Source organism: Dreissena polymorpha, chromosome 2 (assembly GCF_020536995.1).
Source record: "Dreissena polymorpha isolate Duluth1 chromosome 2, UMN_Dpol_1.0, whole genome shotgun sequence".
NCBI lineage: Eukaryota > Metazoa > Mollusca > Bivalvia > Myida > Dreissenidae > Dreissena > Dreissena polymorpha.
Genome location: NC_068356.1, coordinates 148,069,580 through 148,089,556, shown reverse-complemented (window position 1 = coordinate 148,089,556; position 19,977 = coordinate 148,069,580). Strand labels below are relative to the sequence as shown.

At 36.2% G+C, this 19,977-nt stretch overlaps 2 protein-coding genes across 7 annotated transcripts in view; both read left to right on the top strand.

Annotated features, from left to right (window-relative positions):
* LOC127869380 (ubiquitin carboxyl-terminal hydrolase 8-like) overlaps positions 1–19,977 on the top strand; it is a 94,285-nt gene that overhangs the window by 20,459 nt on the left and 53,849 nt on the right. The window contains exons 19-27 of one of the 5 annotated variants that reach the window (XM_052411902.1): positions 263–356; positions 2,773–2,877; positions 3,276–3,398; positions 3,690–3,803; positions 6,834–6,976; positions 7,723–7,849; positions 8,177–8,207; positions 8,348–8,436; positions 9,095–11,409. The exons of 1 other annotated variant lie outside the window; for it this stretch is intronic. In XM_052411902.1, the coding sequence (XP_052267862.1) occupies positions 263–356; positions 2,773–2,877; positions 3,276–3,398; positions 3,690–3,803; positions 6,834–6,976; positions 7,723–7,849; positions 8,177–8,207; positions 8,348–8,436; positions 9,095–9,169 (901 nt within the window). In that variant the 3' untranslated portion in view covers positions 9,170–11,409. Of the gene's footprint in view, positions 1–262; positions 357–2,772; positions 2,878–3,275; positions 3,399–3,689; positions 3,804–6,833; positions 6,977–7,722; positions 7,850–8,176; positions 8,208–8,347; positions 8,437–9,094; positions 11,410–19,977 lie in introns of those variants that run through there. 3 more of the 5 variants (XM_052411906.1, XM_052411904.1, XM_052411905.1) reach the window with 3 other exon arrangements.
* On the top strand, positions 12,576–19,304 carry LOC127869382 (uncharacterized). Of its 2 annotated transcripts, none has more exons than XM_052411911.1 (3): positions 12,576–12,643; positions 16,664–16,747; positions 17,499–19,304. In XM_052411911.1, exons 2-3 carry the CDS (start codon positions 16,664–16,666, stop codon positions 18,837–18,839), a joined length of 1,425 nt encoding a protein of 474 aa, XP_052267871.1. In that variant the 5' UTR covers positions 12,576–12,643; the 3' UTR covers positions 18,840–19,304. The 2 variants fall into 2 exon arrangements, with proteins under 2 accessions (XP_052267871.1, XP_052267872.1); XM_052411912.1 differs by having other exon boundaries at positions 16,664–16,751.

Genomic DNA, 19,977 nt, shown 5'->3' with positions numbered 1-19,977 from the left:
ACGGACGGACGGACAGACGGACGGACGGCGGAGATAACCACAATATCCTCACCTTTTTTTCAAAAAGCGTGGGGATAACAAAGGGTTAACATCCTGTAGCATTGATGGAAGTATCAATACACAAAGAAATAGTATTACAGGAATGTGGTTATAACTCAATTGGCATATCTTTAGTGAGACTATTGTTAAAGAATATCATCAATAAGACTAGTCAGTAGATAAAACTGTACATGATTTCTGTAAATATGTCACTGTTTAACAGGGACAGCCTAGGTGAGGTGGTGGATGACTTTGCCTATGTGGTGAAGGCTCTGTGGTCGGGACAGTACCGCTGTATCACACCCAGGGACTTTAAGGTAATGTGTAACTGCTGTATCCCACCCAGGGACTTTAAGGTAATGTGTAACTCCTGTATCACACCCAGGGACTTTAAGGTAATGTGTAACCCCTGTATCACACCCAGTGACTTTACGGTAATGTGTAACCCCTGTATCACACCCAGGGACTTTAAGGTAATGTGTAACTGCTGTATCACACCAAGGGACTTTAAGGTAATGTGTAACTGCTGTATCACACCCAGGAATTTTTAAGGTAATGTGTAACCCCTGTATCACACCCAGGGACTTTAAGGTAATGTGTAACTGCTGTATCACACCCAGGGACTTTAAGGTAATGTGTAACCCCTGTATCACACCCAGGGACTTTAATGTAATGTGTAACCCCTGTATCACACCCAGTGACTTTAAGGTAATGTGTAACTGCTGTATCACACCCAGGAATTTTTAAGGTAATGTGTAACCCCTGTATCACACCCAGGGACTTTACGGTAATGTGTAACCCCTGTATCACACCCAGGGACTTTAATGTAATGTGTAACCCCTGTATCACACCCAGTGACTTTAAGGTAATGTGTAACTGCTGTATCACACCCAGGAATTTTTAAGGTAATGTGTAACCCCTGTATCACACCCAGGGACTTTAAGGTAATGTGTAACTGCTGTATCACACCCAGGGACTTTAAGGTAATGTGTAACCCCTGTATCACACCCAGGGACTTTAATGTAATGTGTAACCCCTGTATCACACCCAGGAACTTTAAGGTAATGTGTAACTGCTGTATCACACCTGGGATTTTAAGGTAATCAAGTAAATATGCCCAGTATCTTGCTTATTGTGTTTATTTCCATTACCTCATTTGATGGTTAAACGTTGTTTACAAATATATTTTGGAGACTTTTGTAAGGAAGACAGAAACATGTGTAAATGATAGGATAAAGAGATTACCATATAACTTTATTTGTTTGGCTCAAATATGTGAATCATTTGCTGATTCTCATGATTTATGTTGTCTAAGGCCTTGCTTAGTAAACTCATGTGCATATAACACAAACATAGTATAGTTTATGTATGACATATTTATAGGTTATTAGACGTTTCACTGTACAATACGGAGATATATTTGGACGAGCACACAGTTTAAGTCATATTGGACGAGCCGTTAGGCGAGTCCAATATGACTTCAAACTGTGTGCGAGTCCAAATATATCACGTATTGTACAGTTTAAACGTCTAATAATCTTTTTATTCTATATCCCTTTCTAACGCTCTTTTGTTTCTTCTTTAAAATATATTACCAAACCAGCTTTCCGTATTTTTATTTTCATTCATCTGATTACGCAATTTATGACGTATCTCGTGTGACGCCATTTCTCTGACGAAACATACTAGTATAAGCAAGACTTTCTACATTTTAAGGACAACACTAATCACTATGGACGTGTTTGTGTTTAACAGTAAATTAATCATAATATTTTTTTAAATCATCGAACGAATCCAAAACGTATTTCGGATTGTGTGTTTGTAATGCATAATTGTTAACTTCGATAGGAATAAAACAACTCGCTCCGACAGGATTACGAATTCGTAAATCGTGTTTTGGGTCAGAATGGTTAGCATGGGATACAAACGCTATCAAAGAAAGTGTGGATTTAAATACATTTCGATAAAGGGATGGAAGAACAGAATATGGAAGGGCATATCATTTAACTGTGTTGCTATAAGCATTGGATTAAAGCTGTCATTGAGGTTAATAAAATAGAGTTTTTGTTTTGCTGTTGCATTTGTTTTTCAATTTCAAACAATAACAATATCACTTGCTGTTGCATTTGTTTTTAATTTCTAACATTTATCCAATTTATTTATTTAAGAAATACAATCTAAATATCGCCTGTGTGAATCGAATATTGTACATTCGGATATTTTTTCTCGGTAACGGCTTTTATCGTTATAAAACAATTGCTTAGTGCACTTGTACTCAACTGTCCAATATGGAAAAAATACAGACTTTTTGGATCCAATACCGGAATATATTGGACGGTCACGTGGTACTTATGAAGAATGCCCATTGGATGAATTTATTGGATATAGAATAAATATTATTATTTTAGGCATTGGTTAGTCGACATTATTCCATGTTTGCCGGCTATGTATGACATGTATAAGAGGCGTTTTCTGTGAAAACTGGGCTAAATACATATGCATAAAGTATCATCCCAGATGAGCCTGTGCAGCCCGAACAGGCTAATCAGGAACGACACTTTACGCTTTTATTGTATTTTTTATTTTAATAAATTCTTTGCAAAAATCAAGTAGAGGCAGAAAGTGTTGTCCTTGATTAGCCTATGCAGACTGCACAGGCTAATCTTGGACGACACTTTACGCACATGCATTAAGCCACATTATCCCAAAGCGAGGCTCATATTTTTATTACAGGCAGTGGTGGGTCGACATCAGCCCATGTTTGCAGGGTATGAACAGCAGGACTCCCAAGAGTTCCTCACCTTCCTTATGGATGGGCTGCATGAGGGACTCAACAAGGTAACACTATGTCTTACATTTCTAAAACTCGGCTCAATTATGCTCAATTGATAATGGCCTTATTCTTTTCATTTTGAAATAATGTTGTATTTGGGCAGTGACTATTGGCAAGGATTTTAATTGTTTTTTGTTCCTATATTTGACTTTGCTCTAGCAAAACGGAGATTAACGGATGTACTTAAGTTGTATTACAAGATTAGCCGCCCTGTGCAGTCTGCAAAGGCTTATCAGGGGCGACACTTTCCACTTATAAAATGTATGGAATTTTAAGCACAAAGGAAGTCTCTTCTAAACGAATCAAATCTATGGGGAGTGTCTTCCCTTATTAGCCTGTTTGGACTGCAAATGCTTACCAGCCCGTTTTCCCATAGCAAAATTCATTACTGTGACACCTGCAGGTGAAGGTCAAACCTCGGATCCCAGAACAGAACAATGAAGGACTCCCTGATGTGAAGGCTGCAGAGATTTCCTGGAGAGACCACAAACTGCACAACGAGTCAATAATAGTGGAACTGTTTCAGGTGTGTAGATGTGTGATTGACATAGCCTCTCCGCTCTTCATGATGTGTTAAAGTGTTGGTCTTCTTGCCTGCTTGTAACAATTTATATCAACTGGTGTATACTGGAATAAATTATCAAATGATTGTTGTATATTATAATCATCATTATACGCTGCCAAAGGTGAAGAGATATAGAATTGGTGTTGTCCATCAGTCTGTCTGTCACAAAACTTATTTTTGGCGGGGTATATCAATTCAAAGAATTTGCTTGTTTTGATCTAAATGTCATTTTCTGTGGTTTTTTTTATACAGGGTCAGCTGAAGACAACCATAATGTGTCTTACATGCAGGAAACAAAGTGTGAAGTTCCAGGCATTCATGTATCTGTCCCTGCCCATCCCCAAAACAACCAGGTGTACATTGGGGGTAAGTGTCTGCTTTCGTTATATGCTCTGTAATGAATTAGTGCAGAAACTGTCTTGTGAAGGTCACAAATAATGAATAAAATAAAAACAGTTATTTCAGCGCTGGACTGAATGGTAAATTTTCATAGAATTTCTGTTTTCTTGTCTCAATATATAGCATTTGAGTGGTCAACTGTGTATAAAAAATGCTACTTGTGTGAGACGTTTTAAACATGCTTTATTTGTTTACTCAGAAGTCAATGATTATGGTGGAATTACGTTTTTAACCAGGTTTTCCGAAGGAAAAAACTGGTGGTTATTAGATTGGCGAATGCGGGCGGGCGGGCTGGCTGGCGGGCTGGCGGGCGGGCGGAACAAGCTTGTCCGGGCCATAACTTTGTCGTTCATTGTGAGATTTTAAAATCATTTGGCACATTTGTTAACCATCATTAGACGGTATGTCGCGCGAAAAAATTACGTCAATATCTCCAAGGTCAAGGTCACACTTTGAGTTCAAAGGTAAAAAATAGCCATAAATGAGCTTGTCTGGGCTATAACATGTCATTCATTATGAGATTTTAAAATCATTTGGCACATTTGTTCACCATCATGGGACGGTGTGTCGCACAAAAGAATCACGTCAATATCTCCAATGTCAAGGTCGCCACGACTAAAAATAGATTTATTTTAAAACAAACTTACAAAGGGGGTTAATTTTGTTTGTTCATTTCAAAAGTTCAGTTTGAGTTGTCTCCCTTTATCAGATTTTCTTTCCACAATGAAAACCTGGTTTTGTGACAATTTTGTCCCTTGTTCTTATTATTTTTTTGCAATTGAGTGAGATTGCAAGCTTTAGGTCAATTTCACAATTTATGTGGTACTAACTGGGATATTCATTATTGCATTACATAAATAAACTCATTGTAGCAATGAGACATGAGAACTTGAACATTTTATTCAAGGAATTTCAGCATCCAGTGGTCCTTTTTGGTGCTTCTGTCCTTCCCAACATGGATGAAAATATATTATGCATTATATTAAGTTTATAAAGCTTTGATTTGTAGGCCATTAGCCATGATAATGTGTTTGGAGCTTCATTGTTTCAAATGAGCCTTGTTTTGGGAAAACGGGTCCTAATGATTGTGCAAGTCCGCACAGGCTTTCAGTGATGACACTTTCCGCTTTTATGGTATTTTCCGTATAAAGGATTTTTTTCTTAGAAAAAATCCAGTGGAGGCACTTGTTTTTGTCCCTGATTGGTCTGTGTAGACTGCAAATGCTTATCTGGGTCAACACTTCACATACATGCATTAAACCCATTTTTCTAGATTAAAACTCATATATTTCTCAGATTGAGGCTCATATATTTCCCATATTGAGGCTCATATATTTCCCAGATTGAGGCTCATATATTTCTGAGATTGAGGTTCATTTCCCATATTGAAGCTCATATATTTCCCATATTGAGGCTCATATTTCCCAGATTGAGGCTCATATATTTCCCAGATTGAGGCTCATTTCCCAGATTTAGGCTCATATATTTCCCCAGATTGAGGCTCATATATTTCCCATATTGAGGCTCATATGTTTCCCAGATTGAGGCTCATATATTTCCCAGATTCAGGCTCATATATTTCCCAGATTGAGGCTCATATGTTTCCTAGATTGAGGCTTATATATTTCCCAGATTGAGGCTCATATATTTCCTAGATTGAGGCTCATATATTTCCCAGATTGAGGCTCATATATATTTCCCAGATTGAGGCTCATATATTTCCCAGATTCAGGCTCATATATTTCCCAGATTGAGGCTCATATATTTCCCAGATTGAAGCTCATATATTTCCCAGATTGAAGCTCATATATTTCTCAGATTGAGGCTTATATATTTCTCAGATTCAGGCTCATATATTTCCTAGATTGAGGCTCATATATTTTCCAGATTGAGGCTCATATGTTTCCCAGATTCAGGCTCATATATTTCCCAGATTGAGGCTCATATATTTCCCAGATTGAGGCTCATATATTTCCCAGATTGAGGCTCATATATTTATCAGATTGAGGCTCATATATTTCCCAGACTGAGGCTCATATATTTCCCAGATTGAGGCTCATATATTTCCCAGATTGAGGCTCATATATTTCCCAGATTGAGGCTCATATATTTCCCAGATTGAGGCTCATATATTTCCCAGATTGAGGCTCATATATTTCCCAGACTGAGGCTCATATATTTCCCAGACTGAGGCTCATATATTTCCTAGATTGAGGCTCTTATATTTCCCATATTGAGACTCAAATGTTTCCTAGATTGAGGCTCATATATTTCCCAGATTCAGGCTCATATATTTCCCATATTGAGGCTCATATATTTCCCAGATTGAGGCTCATATATATCTCAGATTGAGGCTTATATATTTCTCAGATTCAGGCTCATATATTTCCCAGATTGAGGCTCATATATTTCCCAGATTGAGGCTCATATATTTCCCAGATTGAGGCTCATATATTTCTCAGATTCAGGCTTATATATTTCCCAGATTCAGGCTCATATATTTCTCAGATTGAGGCTCATATATTTCCCAGATTCAGGCTCATATATTTCCCAGACTGATGCTCATATATTTCCCAGATTGAGGCTCATATATTTCCTAGATTGAGGCTCATATATTTCCCAGACTGAGGCTAATATATTTCCCAGATTGAGGCTCATATATTTCTCAGATTGAGGCTCATATATTTCCCAGATTCAGGCTCATATATTTCCCAGACTGATGCTCATATATTTCCCAGATTGAGGCTCATATATTTCCCAGATGGAGGCTCATATATTTCCTAGATTCAGGCTCATATATTTCCCAGATTGAAGCTCATATATTTTCCAGATTGAGGCTCATATGTTTCCCAGACTGAGGCTCATATATTTCCTAGATTGAGGCTCATATATTTCCCAGATGGAGGTTCATATATTTTCCAGATGGAGGCTCATATATTTCCCAGATCGAGACTCATATATTTCCCAGATTGAGGCTCCTATATTTCCCTATTTTAGGACTGCCTGCGTCAGTTTTCTGCCGAGGAAAAGATGACGGGTAGCTCCAAGTGGCAATGTCCCCAGTGTAGAACCTACAGAGACGCTATCATGAAACTGGAGATCTGGAAACTGCCTCACATACTGCTTATTGCGCTCAACAGGTAAGATGGGGATCTGGAAACTTCCCCACATACTGCTTATTGCTGTCAATAGGTAAGATGGGAATCTGTAAACTGCCTCACATACTGCTTATTGCTCTCAATAGGTCAGATGGGGATCTGGAAACTGCCTCACGTACTGCTCATTGCTCTCAACAGGTAAGGTGGGGATCTGGAAACTGCCTCACATACTGCTTATTGCTCTCAATAGGTTAGGCGGGGATCTGGAAACTGCTTTGTATACGTCTAATTGCTCTCAACAGGTTAGGCGGGGATCTGGAAACTGCCTCACATACTGCTTATTGCTCTCAACAGGCAAGGTGGGTATCTGGAAACTGCCTCACATACTGCTTATTGCTTTCAATAGGTTAGGCGGGGATCTGGAAACTGCCTCACATTCTGCTTATTGCTCTCAACAGGTAAGGTGGGGATCTGGAAACAGCTTTGTATACGTCTAATTGCTCTCAACAGGTAAAGGGGAGGTTAAGATAGGAATGTTCAGTTAAGTAATTTTCCAACAATGCTTTCCCTAAAAAGCTTTCCTAAGGCAAAATGAGAGATCTTGCTGTTGTTTCTTAAAATTTTCAATAAATATATACTAACATCTTCTGACATTTCTAAAATTGTGTTCTAACATATTCAGACATTTCTAGATTTGTGTACTGACATATTCTGATATTTCGAGATCTGAATACTGATACCTTCAGACATTATTGGATGTGTGTACTGACATCTTCAGACATTTCCAGGTTTGTTTACGAGGGACAGTGGCGCACCAAGATCAACGCCCATGTAGACTTCCCGACCAGTGGGATGGATATGTCCTCGTTTGTGATTGGTCCACGGCCAAAGTCTTATAAACTGTATGCAGTGTCAGTGAGTAACAGATTAACATTTATTCTTTGCAATAGGTCAGATTCACGTAACAAATATATACTAATTGATTTCATGCAATATGTTCCAACCATTTATGTGTAAAATAATGCCTAGCTAGATCAATTCAAGTTTCTGACATACTATAAATAAGTTTAATAAAAAGTATTAACCAATCATTTATGACAAGAGGGCTATTAGTACAAGTTATGCAAGTCTAGATGTGATAGTAGGAAAAATACTTTTTCTGTATAATGCATTTTGTTTCATCCATTATTGTTTAAATAAGTGTTTTTGACATAAGATATCAAACTTTCCTTTTTGTTGTAGAATCATTTTGGAACTCTGGACGGGGGACATTGTAAGTATACCACTATTTTTTTTAAATTTAAAGTTGTTTTTTCTAGCATGAAAAATGTTATTGATTTTTTTGGACAGATTTCATCGTAAGCCCATGTTGTATAGGAATGCTTTATAATATATAAATGTATTTTTCTCCAGACACAGCCTGTTGTAAAAACCCATGCACCCAGAAATGGTACAAGTTTGATGACAGTGAAGTCTATGAAACATCGGAATCCAGTGTCAAGGTAGAATTAAAATGAGTTGTGCTCTGAGAAATCCGGGTTACATGCCTGTGCATAAAGTGTTGTCCCAGATTAGACTGTGCAGTCAACACAGGCTAATAAGGGGCAACGATTCCTGAGTTTACGATATTTTCATTTCAGTAAAGTCTCTTTTAGCAAAAATCAAGTTTATGCACATGCATTATTCCCCTTTTCAAAGAGCAAAGCTCAAATATATTTTACTTTTTTACAATTTTGTTATTAGAAGAATAGTAAAATCTTTACACATATTGATATGTTATTTGTTTTGTAAAATAAAAAATAATCTAAGAAAATGTTTTGAAACTACTACAATCTTATAAAACTGCAATGAAATTTAAATAAAACAGTGTTATCTTTTGTTCACTTGAAGGAGCTTCCATCACGTGTATGAACATTTAGGTTATGTGACTTCCTTTCCTGCAAAACTTAAGTTACAAATTGTACATACAATAAAACATGTGATTAAATTATTTTATAATGAACCCAACCATGCTTTAATAAGTCTTGTATCGAGTTATATGTATTGTCATGTATAGGCAATCTTTCCTTAAGTAAAGACTAACGGGTAGGAGTTTTTCTCCTGATAATATTTCTGGAGTTTAATTTCACCTATATTATTAAGTTGTTTTCCCTTTTCCAGACATCTGCGGCCTACGTCCTTTACTACACGTCTATAGACCTGCTCCCTCCTGATTTCAAACCCAGCTTCAGTTGAGGATGAGACACTTCAAAGGAGCCTCGCTCTGGGAATATTGGGCTGAATGCATGTTTGAAAAGTGTCGTCTAAAATAAGCCTGTGAAGGGATGACACTTTCTGCCGAAACTTGATTTCCTCTTAGAAGAGATTTCTTAAAATAAAAAACTCTGTCTAAGTGGACAGTGTCATCCATGATAAGCCTGTGCGGACTGAACGGTGACACTTAACAGGCATGCATTCAGCCCATTTCCCCAGTGTATGGCTCATTTATATAATGTACACATGGAATCACTATTGTAGACTGTTAATGCTTCTTAAATTACATGGATTACAACTTGATTTTAATTTTAAAGTCATAAATTGTCATCAGCATATCAGCATAAAAGTCTGATAAGCTCATTTGGCTTAGAATGGAGGTCAGACGGTGTTACTTGATATCAAATGACGATTGAAAGCACACAAGAAGGCTCCTACAAGCGTATGGCCAAGCCAATATTTATTCAGTATGTTTTATATGTATATCAAATGTTTTGTTTCAATTTGAGTGTGTGAAAATAATCCAGATATATAATGAGAACGTTCGGTGCCTAGTCCTGTTTTCTTCATATTTTGTTTAACAAACTTCATAAATGAACTAATAATGTCACAATTCTACTGTTATCTACTATTTCTTTGTTGTGAAACTAAAGCTGTGTTTGTTCAGGAAATTGTAAGTTATAACCAGAAAGACGTTACTAAGGTGAAGTTGTCGGTGTAAATGTTACAGTTATGATCACAGCTTCATTGACGGGGGATGTAGTCTTCACTCATGACAAAGGTGTATGTGGCATCGAAGAACGTGACCATGCATACACTCTAAATGTCAGTTTAAAGACATATGCATACTGCAAAGGATTGTATGCGTGTTTCACGTGTTTTTCTGAAGAAATAATGTAGTATCAGAATTATGACTTGAGCTATGTTTTGTTTTTGTGCTGGTCACATGTGTGTATTTGTAGTGTATTGTTACAGTATAACTTTGTGTTTGAACATTGATAAATCAAATACTTAAGAAGCTGGATCAAATACAGAACAAACATGCAAATCGTGAATGAACACGAGCAGTCAATCCTTAATCAATGTTATCATATTAGTGACTCTTTTTTACTATTAAACACTTACCCCATAATATATGTTGAAGGAGGTTTTCAAACCTCTTCATAGAGGCTGTCCAATAAAAGGTTTTTGTAAAGATATTTAATATGAAACATTGTAAGCATAATCATTACTAAGTTATATTTTACGTCGCACATTTTATATTGTGTTGTCAATGAGATAAAGATTGTTTAGAATGCAAAGATTGTATGTGTAAAACATTTTCTAACCAGATACTTTGTTCAGCCTATTGAATTTTGCTTATGTCGTTCAACGTGTATTTGCTAACATCTAGTTTAATCTTTTTTGGCGCAAAAAATATGTCAACGCGTGTTCATTTATGACATTTCTGTTGAATAATTATTTGCTTATTGTTTGCGCTTTCTGTTCAAACAGCGAAATGTACATGCATATGGCATGTAAGTTGGTTTTATAAACGTATAACATTGATTGAGTTAAATCTAATCAATTGATTTATTATGCCCCCCTTCGAAGGCTTTGCTCATGTCGGTCTGTCGGTCGGTCGGTCCGTCCACCAGGTGGTTGTCAGACGATAACTCAAGAACGCTTAGGCCTAGGATCATGAAACGTCATAGGTACATTGATCATGACTCACAGATGACCCCTATTGATTTTGAGGTCACTAGGTCAAAGGTCAATGTCACTGTGACCCGAAATAGTAAAATGGTTTCCGGATGATAATTCAAGAACGCTTATGCCTAGAATCATGAAACTTCATAGGTACATTGATCATGACTCGCAGATGACCCCTATTGATTTTCAGGTCACTAGGTCAAAGGTCAAGGTCACAGTGACAAAAACATATTTACAAAATGGCTGTCACTACAACTTAGAGCCCATATGGGGGGCATGCATGTTTTACAAACAGCCCTTGTTTGTGTTTATATGCTTATAATTTAAAATGTTATTATTACTTATTTATTGTTGTTGTAATTCAAACAATATGTGTAGCCGGACTATAAACAGGAAGGATTAAACATTATGAGTACTACCATTGAAATTGATAAAACTCGTTTTGTATATTGCAATAATGTAAAGTTTTGTTGTATGTAATGATTGTCTGTATTCTGCGTTGTTACTGGAATAAACCATTCATAACTGCGTTTTAGAAGTTCTTTCCTGCAATAATTTATCAAGTAGTCGCTTATGCATCATCCACACGTCCCCTAGCTTGAACAAGGTTATAGAGCAGAAACGAGATCTGTAAGGACTGATTTACCCACCGATCCGAATTGAAAATATGCTGCGACTACTACAAGATCTCTTTTAAACTAAACTTTGACGGAAATTTTCATTAACCTTAAGTTTCTGATGATAAAAACGTCGATCCCCTGAATGTATAGATCGATAAAAGCATACCCAGCATGTTCTTTCATCGTGGGAACTTTTTGTTATAAGAAACATGACTTGTCGGAGCGCATTAACGCATTTGTTCTTGTCATTCGTACTGTACCAAGCACACGTTAATCGCGAACTACTTTCTTTATATCCAAACGCAAATCAACAATCCATTCTGAGTCGCACGATACATGGCGTAGTGATAACTTCTTAGTTATAAGCGATTTAAAAACAACGCGGTTTAGTAACTTCCTATCAACAACACGCTATCTCGTAAAGATGACTTACGTATAGTTTTACGCACTATATCGTCACGTCAGTGTTTATTATCAAACTGTACGGAAGGCTGTTGGGTCTTTTTTTTATACCCAGATAAGCTTGCGTATTGTGAATGGTCCAGAAAAGTTCTCTATAAAAAACAACAACACGGATATAATAATCCTTTAAAGCAGCTGATTTATACACAATATTTTGATTTATTTAGTTATTTAAATTTCCATTTTTAGCGTTCAACAGCCATTAATCGACTTTGCGCCAAACACCATTATTATATCGGTTAATACATGCATGGGATGTAGTCGACCCCACGTTAAACGTGACATATTATTGCGTTATAAGCAACTTTCGTTTGTGAACAATTAAATATTTGCATGCGTGTTCATTAGTTTTGCTTGCTTTTTCTTTAAAAGATACAGCACTGTAAATGACGGAGTGTTAAACCAGAGAGAACATGTTATCTACATCTTTGGTTAAACGAAAGTTATAGAAGCGATTTCAAAGCGAGTTATCATCTACTTTAAAATGTAACTATATTCTATTTCGATAAACCGTTTTAAAATGTTCTCAAACATAATAAACGTAACAAGTGTGTTTATATTCGATTGTATGCATCGGCCTCATCACGTGATTCATTGATAACGTTCATGTGATATATGTACAAAGTCCACAAGTACGCCCCCAAAATACGTAGAACGAAACTCCTGGATACATTAACGACAGGTAATAAACATATTTTTTTCTGAAAATCAATACGTGGCAGATATCTTAGGTTATATTTCTGTTGAATTTACTATTCCCATTACTTTGTTTCTGTACTTGCATGCGGTTTTATTGTATTGTAACGTGTACACTTTGCATACAATCGAACAAGGTTAAATAACGCAACAAATATGTATCAAATGCATTGCATTCAATTGATTTTACCATTAAAAAGACAGCGTTTTTATTGGATAATCCACAAACGTGATATTTTCTTAATCAACTCACTAAGCATTGGGCCTTTATTGTTCCTGGCATATATAAATGATATGAGCACAAGCATTAGTTCGTTTTGCAAACTTATTCTTTATGCAGACGATAGTGTGATTTTGTTTTCCCACATAGATCCATCTTATTTTAGTCAGGTTCTAGGCAAAGAGCTAGAAAATTGCAGTTAATGGCTAATTGATAACAAACTGTCTTTGCATCTTTGGAAAACAGAATGTATTCTTTTTGGATCCAAGAAAAAGTTAAGCAAAATCCAAATTTTACTATTTCATGTAATGGCCAGGAAATGAAATCTTCAAGTACAGTTAAATAACTCGGTTCATTTTTAGATTCAGATTTGTCAGGTACATCTATTGTAGATAGTATTTTAAGTAAAGTTAATTCAAGAATTAAATTTGTATATCGTCAACAAAGTTTTTTAAATTAGTCCCTTAGGAAGACTTTTTGTAATTCCTTAATACAATGCCATCTAGACTACGCATCATCTTCCTGGTTCTGTGGTCTTACACAAACTTTAAAAAAGAAACTGCAGGTAGCTCAAAACAAAGTTGTACGTTTTATTCATAACTACCATTGTAGAACATCACTTCGTGTTGCAGATTTTAAGGATCTTACATTTCTGAATATTGAGTATAGATGTAAACAATTGCGACTGTATCATGTATATAAGATTTTTAACAATATAGCTCCCAGTTATATGCACAACAATTTCACTAAATGTAGTAATATCCATTCTTTCGGGACTAGATCTAATGATAAGGGTGATCATCACGTACATCCAGTTGATACTTTTACTTCCAAATCTTTTTACCATAATGCAATAAAAGACTGGAATAACTTGCAAAAACATATACGATGCACAAAGTCTAAGAAAACGTTCAAAAAACTTGTTAAGAAACATTTATTAGAAGAAATGAAAAAAGTTGAGAAACAAGAGTATCTGTATTATTAACTTTTTATCATTTGGTTTTAGATCTGTAAACCATATTGTAATACATTTTTAAAATGTAAACTATATTGCTATACATTTTTAAACTGTAAACCATTTTGTAATACATTTATAAACTGTGTTTATGCAATCCTGTCAAGTTCATCATCATACGATGTGTTTTCGTATTTAAAAACAAGAATTATTTTATTAATACCATAATATGACATTGTGAGACCGTTTTCACTTTTTTCCATCATATATTACGAATTTATGATATAATATTACGTCACTCAGATCTACATGTGACGGCTTTGGACCCCGTTGGAAATAAGTTTTGTACGATCTTTCGTCAAAACTTGACGGGTTATCCAGTGCACTTTTATATCTATATTTCATTATAATTTAATTTTGACCAATACGTGTGATAAAGTGTAATAGAATATAAACCATATATATATATATATATATATATATATATATATATATATATATATATATATATATATATATATATATATATATATATATATATATATATATATATATATATATATATATATATATATATATATATATGGAGGTTGCCTACCGGAAGCACAGACAGGCGAAAACACAGCTCGTGAACCGTGGATATGACGGGGCGTTTGTAGAGACCGAATTGATAAAGGTCGACAATAAAAAGAGAGAGGACCTTTTGCGCGAAAAGACAAACTCGGAGCATAATACAAGGATTCCGCTGGTGATAACGTTTTCGCGCGCACTACCCAACATCGGCCGTATCATCCGTAGACACCTACACACGCTGCACACGTCTGATAAAATGAAGGAAGTATTCTCTGAGCCCCCATTAGTAGCCTTCATACGGGATTGCAACCTGCAAGACATCCTAGTGCACAAAAACACAATAGGATGTACTTCCGAAAACCCAATATGAGCGGGCCCTGTGGGGCGCAAAGATGCGCCATTTGCCCGTACATGATGAAGGCGGAATATTTCACAGATCCCAGCGGCAGGAAGTACAGCGTCAGAAACAATGTTGATTGCAAAGCATCCAATGTTGTGTACGCGGTCAACTGTCGTCGCTGTCGCAGGTTCGTGTATGTGGGAGAGACCGGCGGAACTCTGTACCAGCGACATCTATTGAATCTGTCGCGTATTCGCACACAGCACAGTGACCCGGTAGCTGAACATTTCTACACCGACGGACATTCCATGGATGATTTCCAAATAATGGGACTCGAAATACTCAGCGGGTCGGACGAGTACCGCAAAACCATGGAACAATTGTGGAAGTCAAAACTAAGGACATACCGACCATATGGCATCAACGTGCAAGAATAAACGTTAATAAAAGGGCGCGTAAAAAACGTTGACGCCGGAAATGCACGACGTCATTTCCGTTCATAATAAAACATCTGAAAATAAAAAATGGCCGCTGATGAAGACCGTGAGGTCGAAAGCTTCGGCAAAAAATAATACAGCGTTTTTGTTTATATATATATATATATATATATATATATATATATATATATATATATATATATATATATATATATATATATATATATATGTGTGTGTGTGTGTATTATTATCTATGATGGTGACTATCTGTGATATTTCTGAATTGTTAATAACTGTTCATATGGATTGTAGTATTTTGTTATGTGCACAAATACAATTAATATTATTACGAACAGATAACCGTAAATATTTCATTAACACATTGCCAAATGACGTCATTGTAAACCGTTATTGTAACGACGTTTCTTTTTTATCGCCAAAGACGTCCTCGTTTTTCGTGTTTGGAGAAAAATCACACCGGAATTTGAAAACTTGAAACATACTTTATACGAAAGCTTTTATATGATAATAACAACATGCGCTTGAATAAATATATAGGTATATTTTTTTAAACGCTTTTGTTTAAGATATTAATTAGTTCGTTAAACTTGAACATATTTTAAGGAATATATAATACTTTGAAATTAATGTATTCATAACATCAGCATATAAATGCAAATGAGGAACAAAGCAATATTCATCCTTGATGTCAATTTCCTAACAGATGTGCAATTATCTCTTACAATGTTCTGGTGTCTTTCTTTTTTCTATAGAGAATTTGTGAGACGAAAAACGTAATTTAACTATAATAGTATAGTGTTCCTTTTATTTTCAACAATATCAAGATACGATGATCTTTCAGATGCATGTTTAAATTCATTAAACGAGATGATCACACACTGGATATACAATCAGTGACGAACTTGTCACGTGATCTGGTTTTCAGAAACGGGATGAATTGATCAGTATTCACAGATTCCAGGAATAGCCAGGCCTTCGCTAAAACCGGTTTGTTTAATAATGCCCCCTTCTTTCGAGGTCGGTGTTTGCGTTTTTTTCGCGTTCAATTTCTTATCACCGTAAAAGCGTAACGCTTTTAACAATTTACAATTTCCTTGCTTTACATAACATTTTATCAAAAAAATATTTATTTATCTGTACGTATATGAGTACATAAAAGGGGACTTGACCAACTTCGGCATAAAGCGATAATGATTGTTTTGACATTTTGTATAATTTGTTAGTCTTTTAAAGAGTTAACAATGAACGCTCTCAATTTTGTTCGCTTTGATAAATTGCCAAATCTCACACTCGTAGTTAACAATGGATGTTACATATGCGGTAAATAAACTATAGATGATATTTATAGGTACGATCATGTCTTTTGTTAGGGCGAACACATAATGATGTGCTGTTGATGCTTTTCGGACACAAATAGTAGTTTATAATCAAATGTGCAGTTTAATTACATAATTGTACAGATGGCGGAAGGTGGCCCCTGGCGTGATAAGTCGGATGATGAACGTGTTCCACGGAACAGCTGCCTTCACAGTCGTCACTCTCTAGTAAGTATTGGCGTGTGTGTTGTTCATGTACACGTTGTAAGTAGTGGTGTATGTGCAGTTCAAGTAGACATTTTAAGTACTGGTGTATGTGTTGTCCATTTACACGTTGTAAGTAGTGGTGTATGTGCAGTTCACGTAGACATTGTAAGCACTGGTGTATTTTTTAGAATGCGGAGAAGTTGCAAGTACCTGTGTATGTGTTGTTTAGGGAGAAACTATATATAAGCACTAGTGTATTTGTTGTTCATGTGAACGTTGTAAGTATTTGGTCTATGTGCATTTGAAGTAGACATTGTAAGTTCTGGTGCATATGTAGTTCATGCAGAAGTTGTAAGTACTTATGTGTATGCATTGCACGCAGATTGTGCAAATACAGGTGTATGTCAGGTTCACGTAGATTTGGTTAGTACTGGTATTTGTGTAGTTCACCTTGAAGTTGTAAGTACTGGTGATTGTGTAGTTCACCTTGAAAGTATGTACTGGTGTATGTGCAGGTTACATAGAATTTGGTTTCGTACGATAGGTCATAACATAATGATTTCAGACACATTTCTTTATAATGTACACATGCATTTGCGCTTATATTGTAAACAGAATTAACCACTTCATGATTTCCATTATTTAACGAAATAATTATCTTACAAATGTTATGGTTTGTATAGTACCCGTTTAGACTACATTTGCTATGAGTCTAAACATATTAGCAACATATAATTTATTCCTGAAATATTGATGGTTTCCGCACATTCAGGTTCAATGTGAAAAGGCCTCCGTAGAGACAGGTACTATCATGAACTGCCTGGGGTATGGGTCTCACATAAGAAAGGCACGGAGAGACGCCTTCAGGGAGCATGATAGGCTGCAGTCTGCACGGGTACCTGGAACACTAATAATAACTACGGGTAGTAAGGCAGAGGGACTGACACGCTTGTTTGAAAGTGACACAGATCAACTTTATGTAGTTAGAAGCATCATATGTTTAGAAGGTGGTGTCTATGCTGAAAGATTACCAAGGGGGACTATTGTGTTTACATTAAACACCGACATGTGCTACCACGGACATTGTAGGCTTCATTTACAAGAGCGACATGGTACAATAATACCAACTTTAATTCGCGATGCTCTGTGTGAGGATGAAAATGGGCAGGTTCTCCTGAGTAGTACGTTATATTTTGATCTCAACAATAAGGTAGATTTAGGCAAGGTGCGTCATGAACGTGCAGGACCATCAAGGCCGAGGTCCTATGGGCCCTGGCATATAGACAATGTCCATTCTATACGCTGTCACTGTCCTGGCATACTATTGAGATGGGCAGAACGTAGTCGCTATTGGCCACCCCCGGATATCGTTCACAAAGTTGTAAGAATGGGAGCATTTGTGACACCTGTTGGTTTTAAGGGTAGCAAATATCAACATGTAGAATGGCGGATCTGTTTTAATACTGGTGAGAATGAACTTATGAGTAGTCTCAATAACACCCAGGTGTACGTATATGTTATATTGAAAATGGTGGTTAAGGATGTTTTAAAGCCAGTAAAGAAAGAAATTACATCATACACAGTGAAAAACATTGTATTGTGGCTTGTGGAGAACAATCCACAAGCACAGTTCAATGAAAGCAGTTTGTTGTATTGGCTTCGGGAAGGATTGGAACAACTAAGAACGGCAATATCAAAGATCCAACTGCCATATTATATGATACCAGAAAGGAATCTAATGGCAGCATGCGGACTGGATGAAGGGCAAAAGCGTACATGGGTAAATACTATCACGGACATGATGAACGAAGGTTCATATACATTATTAAGACTGCCGAGGATACGGAAGGCAATACTGTCTCATCCAGAGCCACTGTTATGGTATAACAAGAAGAGAGTGGAGTTTGAACTGCTGCATTTAAAGTTAATGAACAGATTGATACCATTTATACAGTGCATGGATGAGAATGGTGTGGTCAAAGAGTCGGATCCTATGCTGCAGGCGATAAAGAGTCGTAGGGATGAGTTATTGCGAAAGGTCCGTAAGAGGATGAATTGGGAAGGAAGTCGTTTGAATGATCTCAATGAGATAAATGTACTGATGCTCATGTAATTGTGTTGTAAATGACAGTATTAAATGAAATGTAAATGTCCAACAATTCACTACATAATGTAGTTTTTTTAGGGCGTCTAAAACATAAAATATTAATGAGCTCATGTGGGGTTTGACTTCCGACAATATGAATAGTGTTTTGTTTTTCCGCCGTAATTCATTAATTTTTCTGACGTGTATTATTGGATTTTTAAGTTGTGTTTGATAACTGAAAAAAACGGTACGTACACTTTTATAAGTGTTCATAGTAATGTAATTACGTACCGCGTAAATGTATAAATCGGTAACTTTTAAAATTCATTCTGATGATGTTATATCCGTATTATGCAATAATCGTCGCAAGTGATAGTTATGCAATAGTTCATACTTTCAACAATTTACTACTATGTTTATATGCATTTATTGTTCAATTCGTATGTCTGTTTAAATATTATGTCTTAAAGCGAGAATTCCTGTCTAGTTAAATACATTAGTAATAATTCGTTTGGTATGGAAATGAATTGTCGGTACCGATTTAAATACTAGAGTCAATTCTGTAGTTCTAAATTGATAATTAATCCATAATTATCCGCGCATGTTCTGTTGTTATATAACTGTTACCCAGTTTTAATTGTTTTGACGTTATAAATAAACTCAACTGATATGCGTGCATGTTTGGTGTGTACCTGTCATCATGCACCTCTTTACTTGTAAATTAAATTATAATAACCATGCGCATAATTTAGACGTTCATAAACACTCGATCATTTTTTTATGCCCCCGGTAGGGTGGCATATAGCAGTTGAACTGTCCGCCAGTATGTCAGTATGTCAGTCTGTCCGTCCGTCCGAAAACTTTAATGGTCATAACTTTTACAATATTTAACATACCAACTTGATAGTTGGTATGCATGTGCATCTCATGGAGCAGCACATTTTGAGTGGTGAAAGGTGAAGGTGAAGGTCATCCTTCAAGGTCAAATGTCAAAGGTCAAATTTTGCAATATTGAAGATAGCAACTTGATATTTGGCATGCATGTGTATCTTATGGAGCTGAACATTTTGAGTGGTAGAAAGTGAAGGTCAAGGTCATCCTTCAAGGTCAAATGTCAAATATATGGCGTCTATCCGTCCGAAAACTTTAACATTTGCCATTACTT

What these genes read in the sequence shown, in the direction of transcription:
- LOC127869382 (XM_052411911.1), top strand. Translation starts at nt 16,664, where the DNA reads ATGGCGGAAGGTGGCCCCTGGCGTGATAAGTCGGATGATGAACGTGTT. An exon ending in TTCACAGTCGTCACTCTCTA is followed by an intron (nt 16,748 to 17,498) that starts GTAAGTATTGGC and finishes CCGCACATTCAG; the next exon opens with GTTCAATGTGAAAAGGCCTC.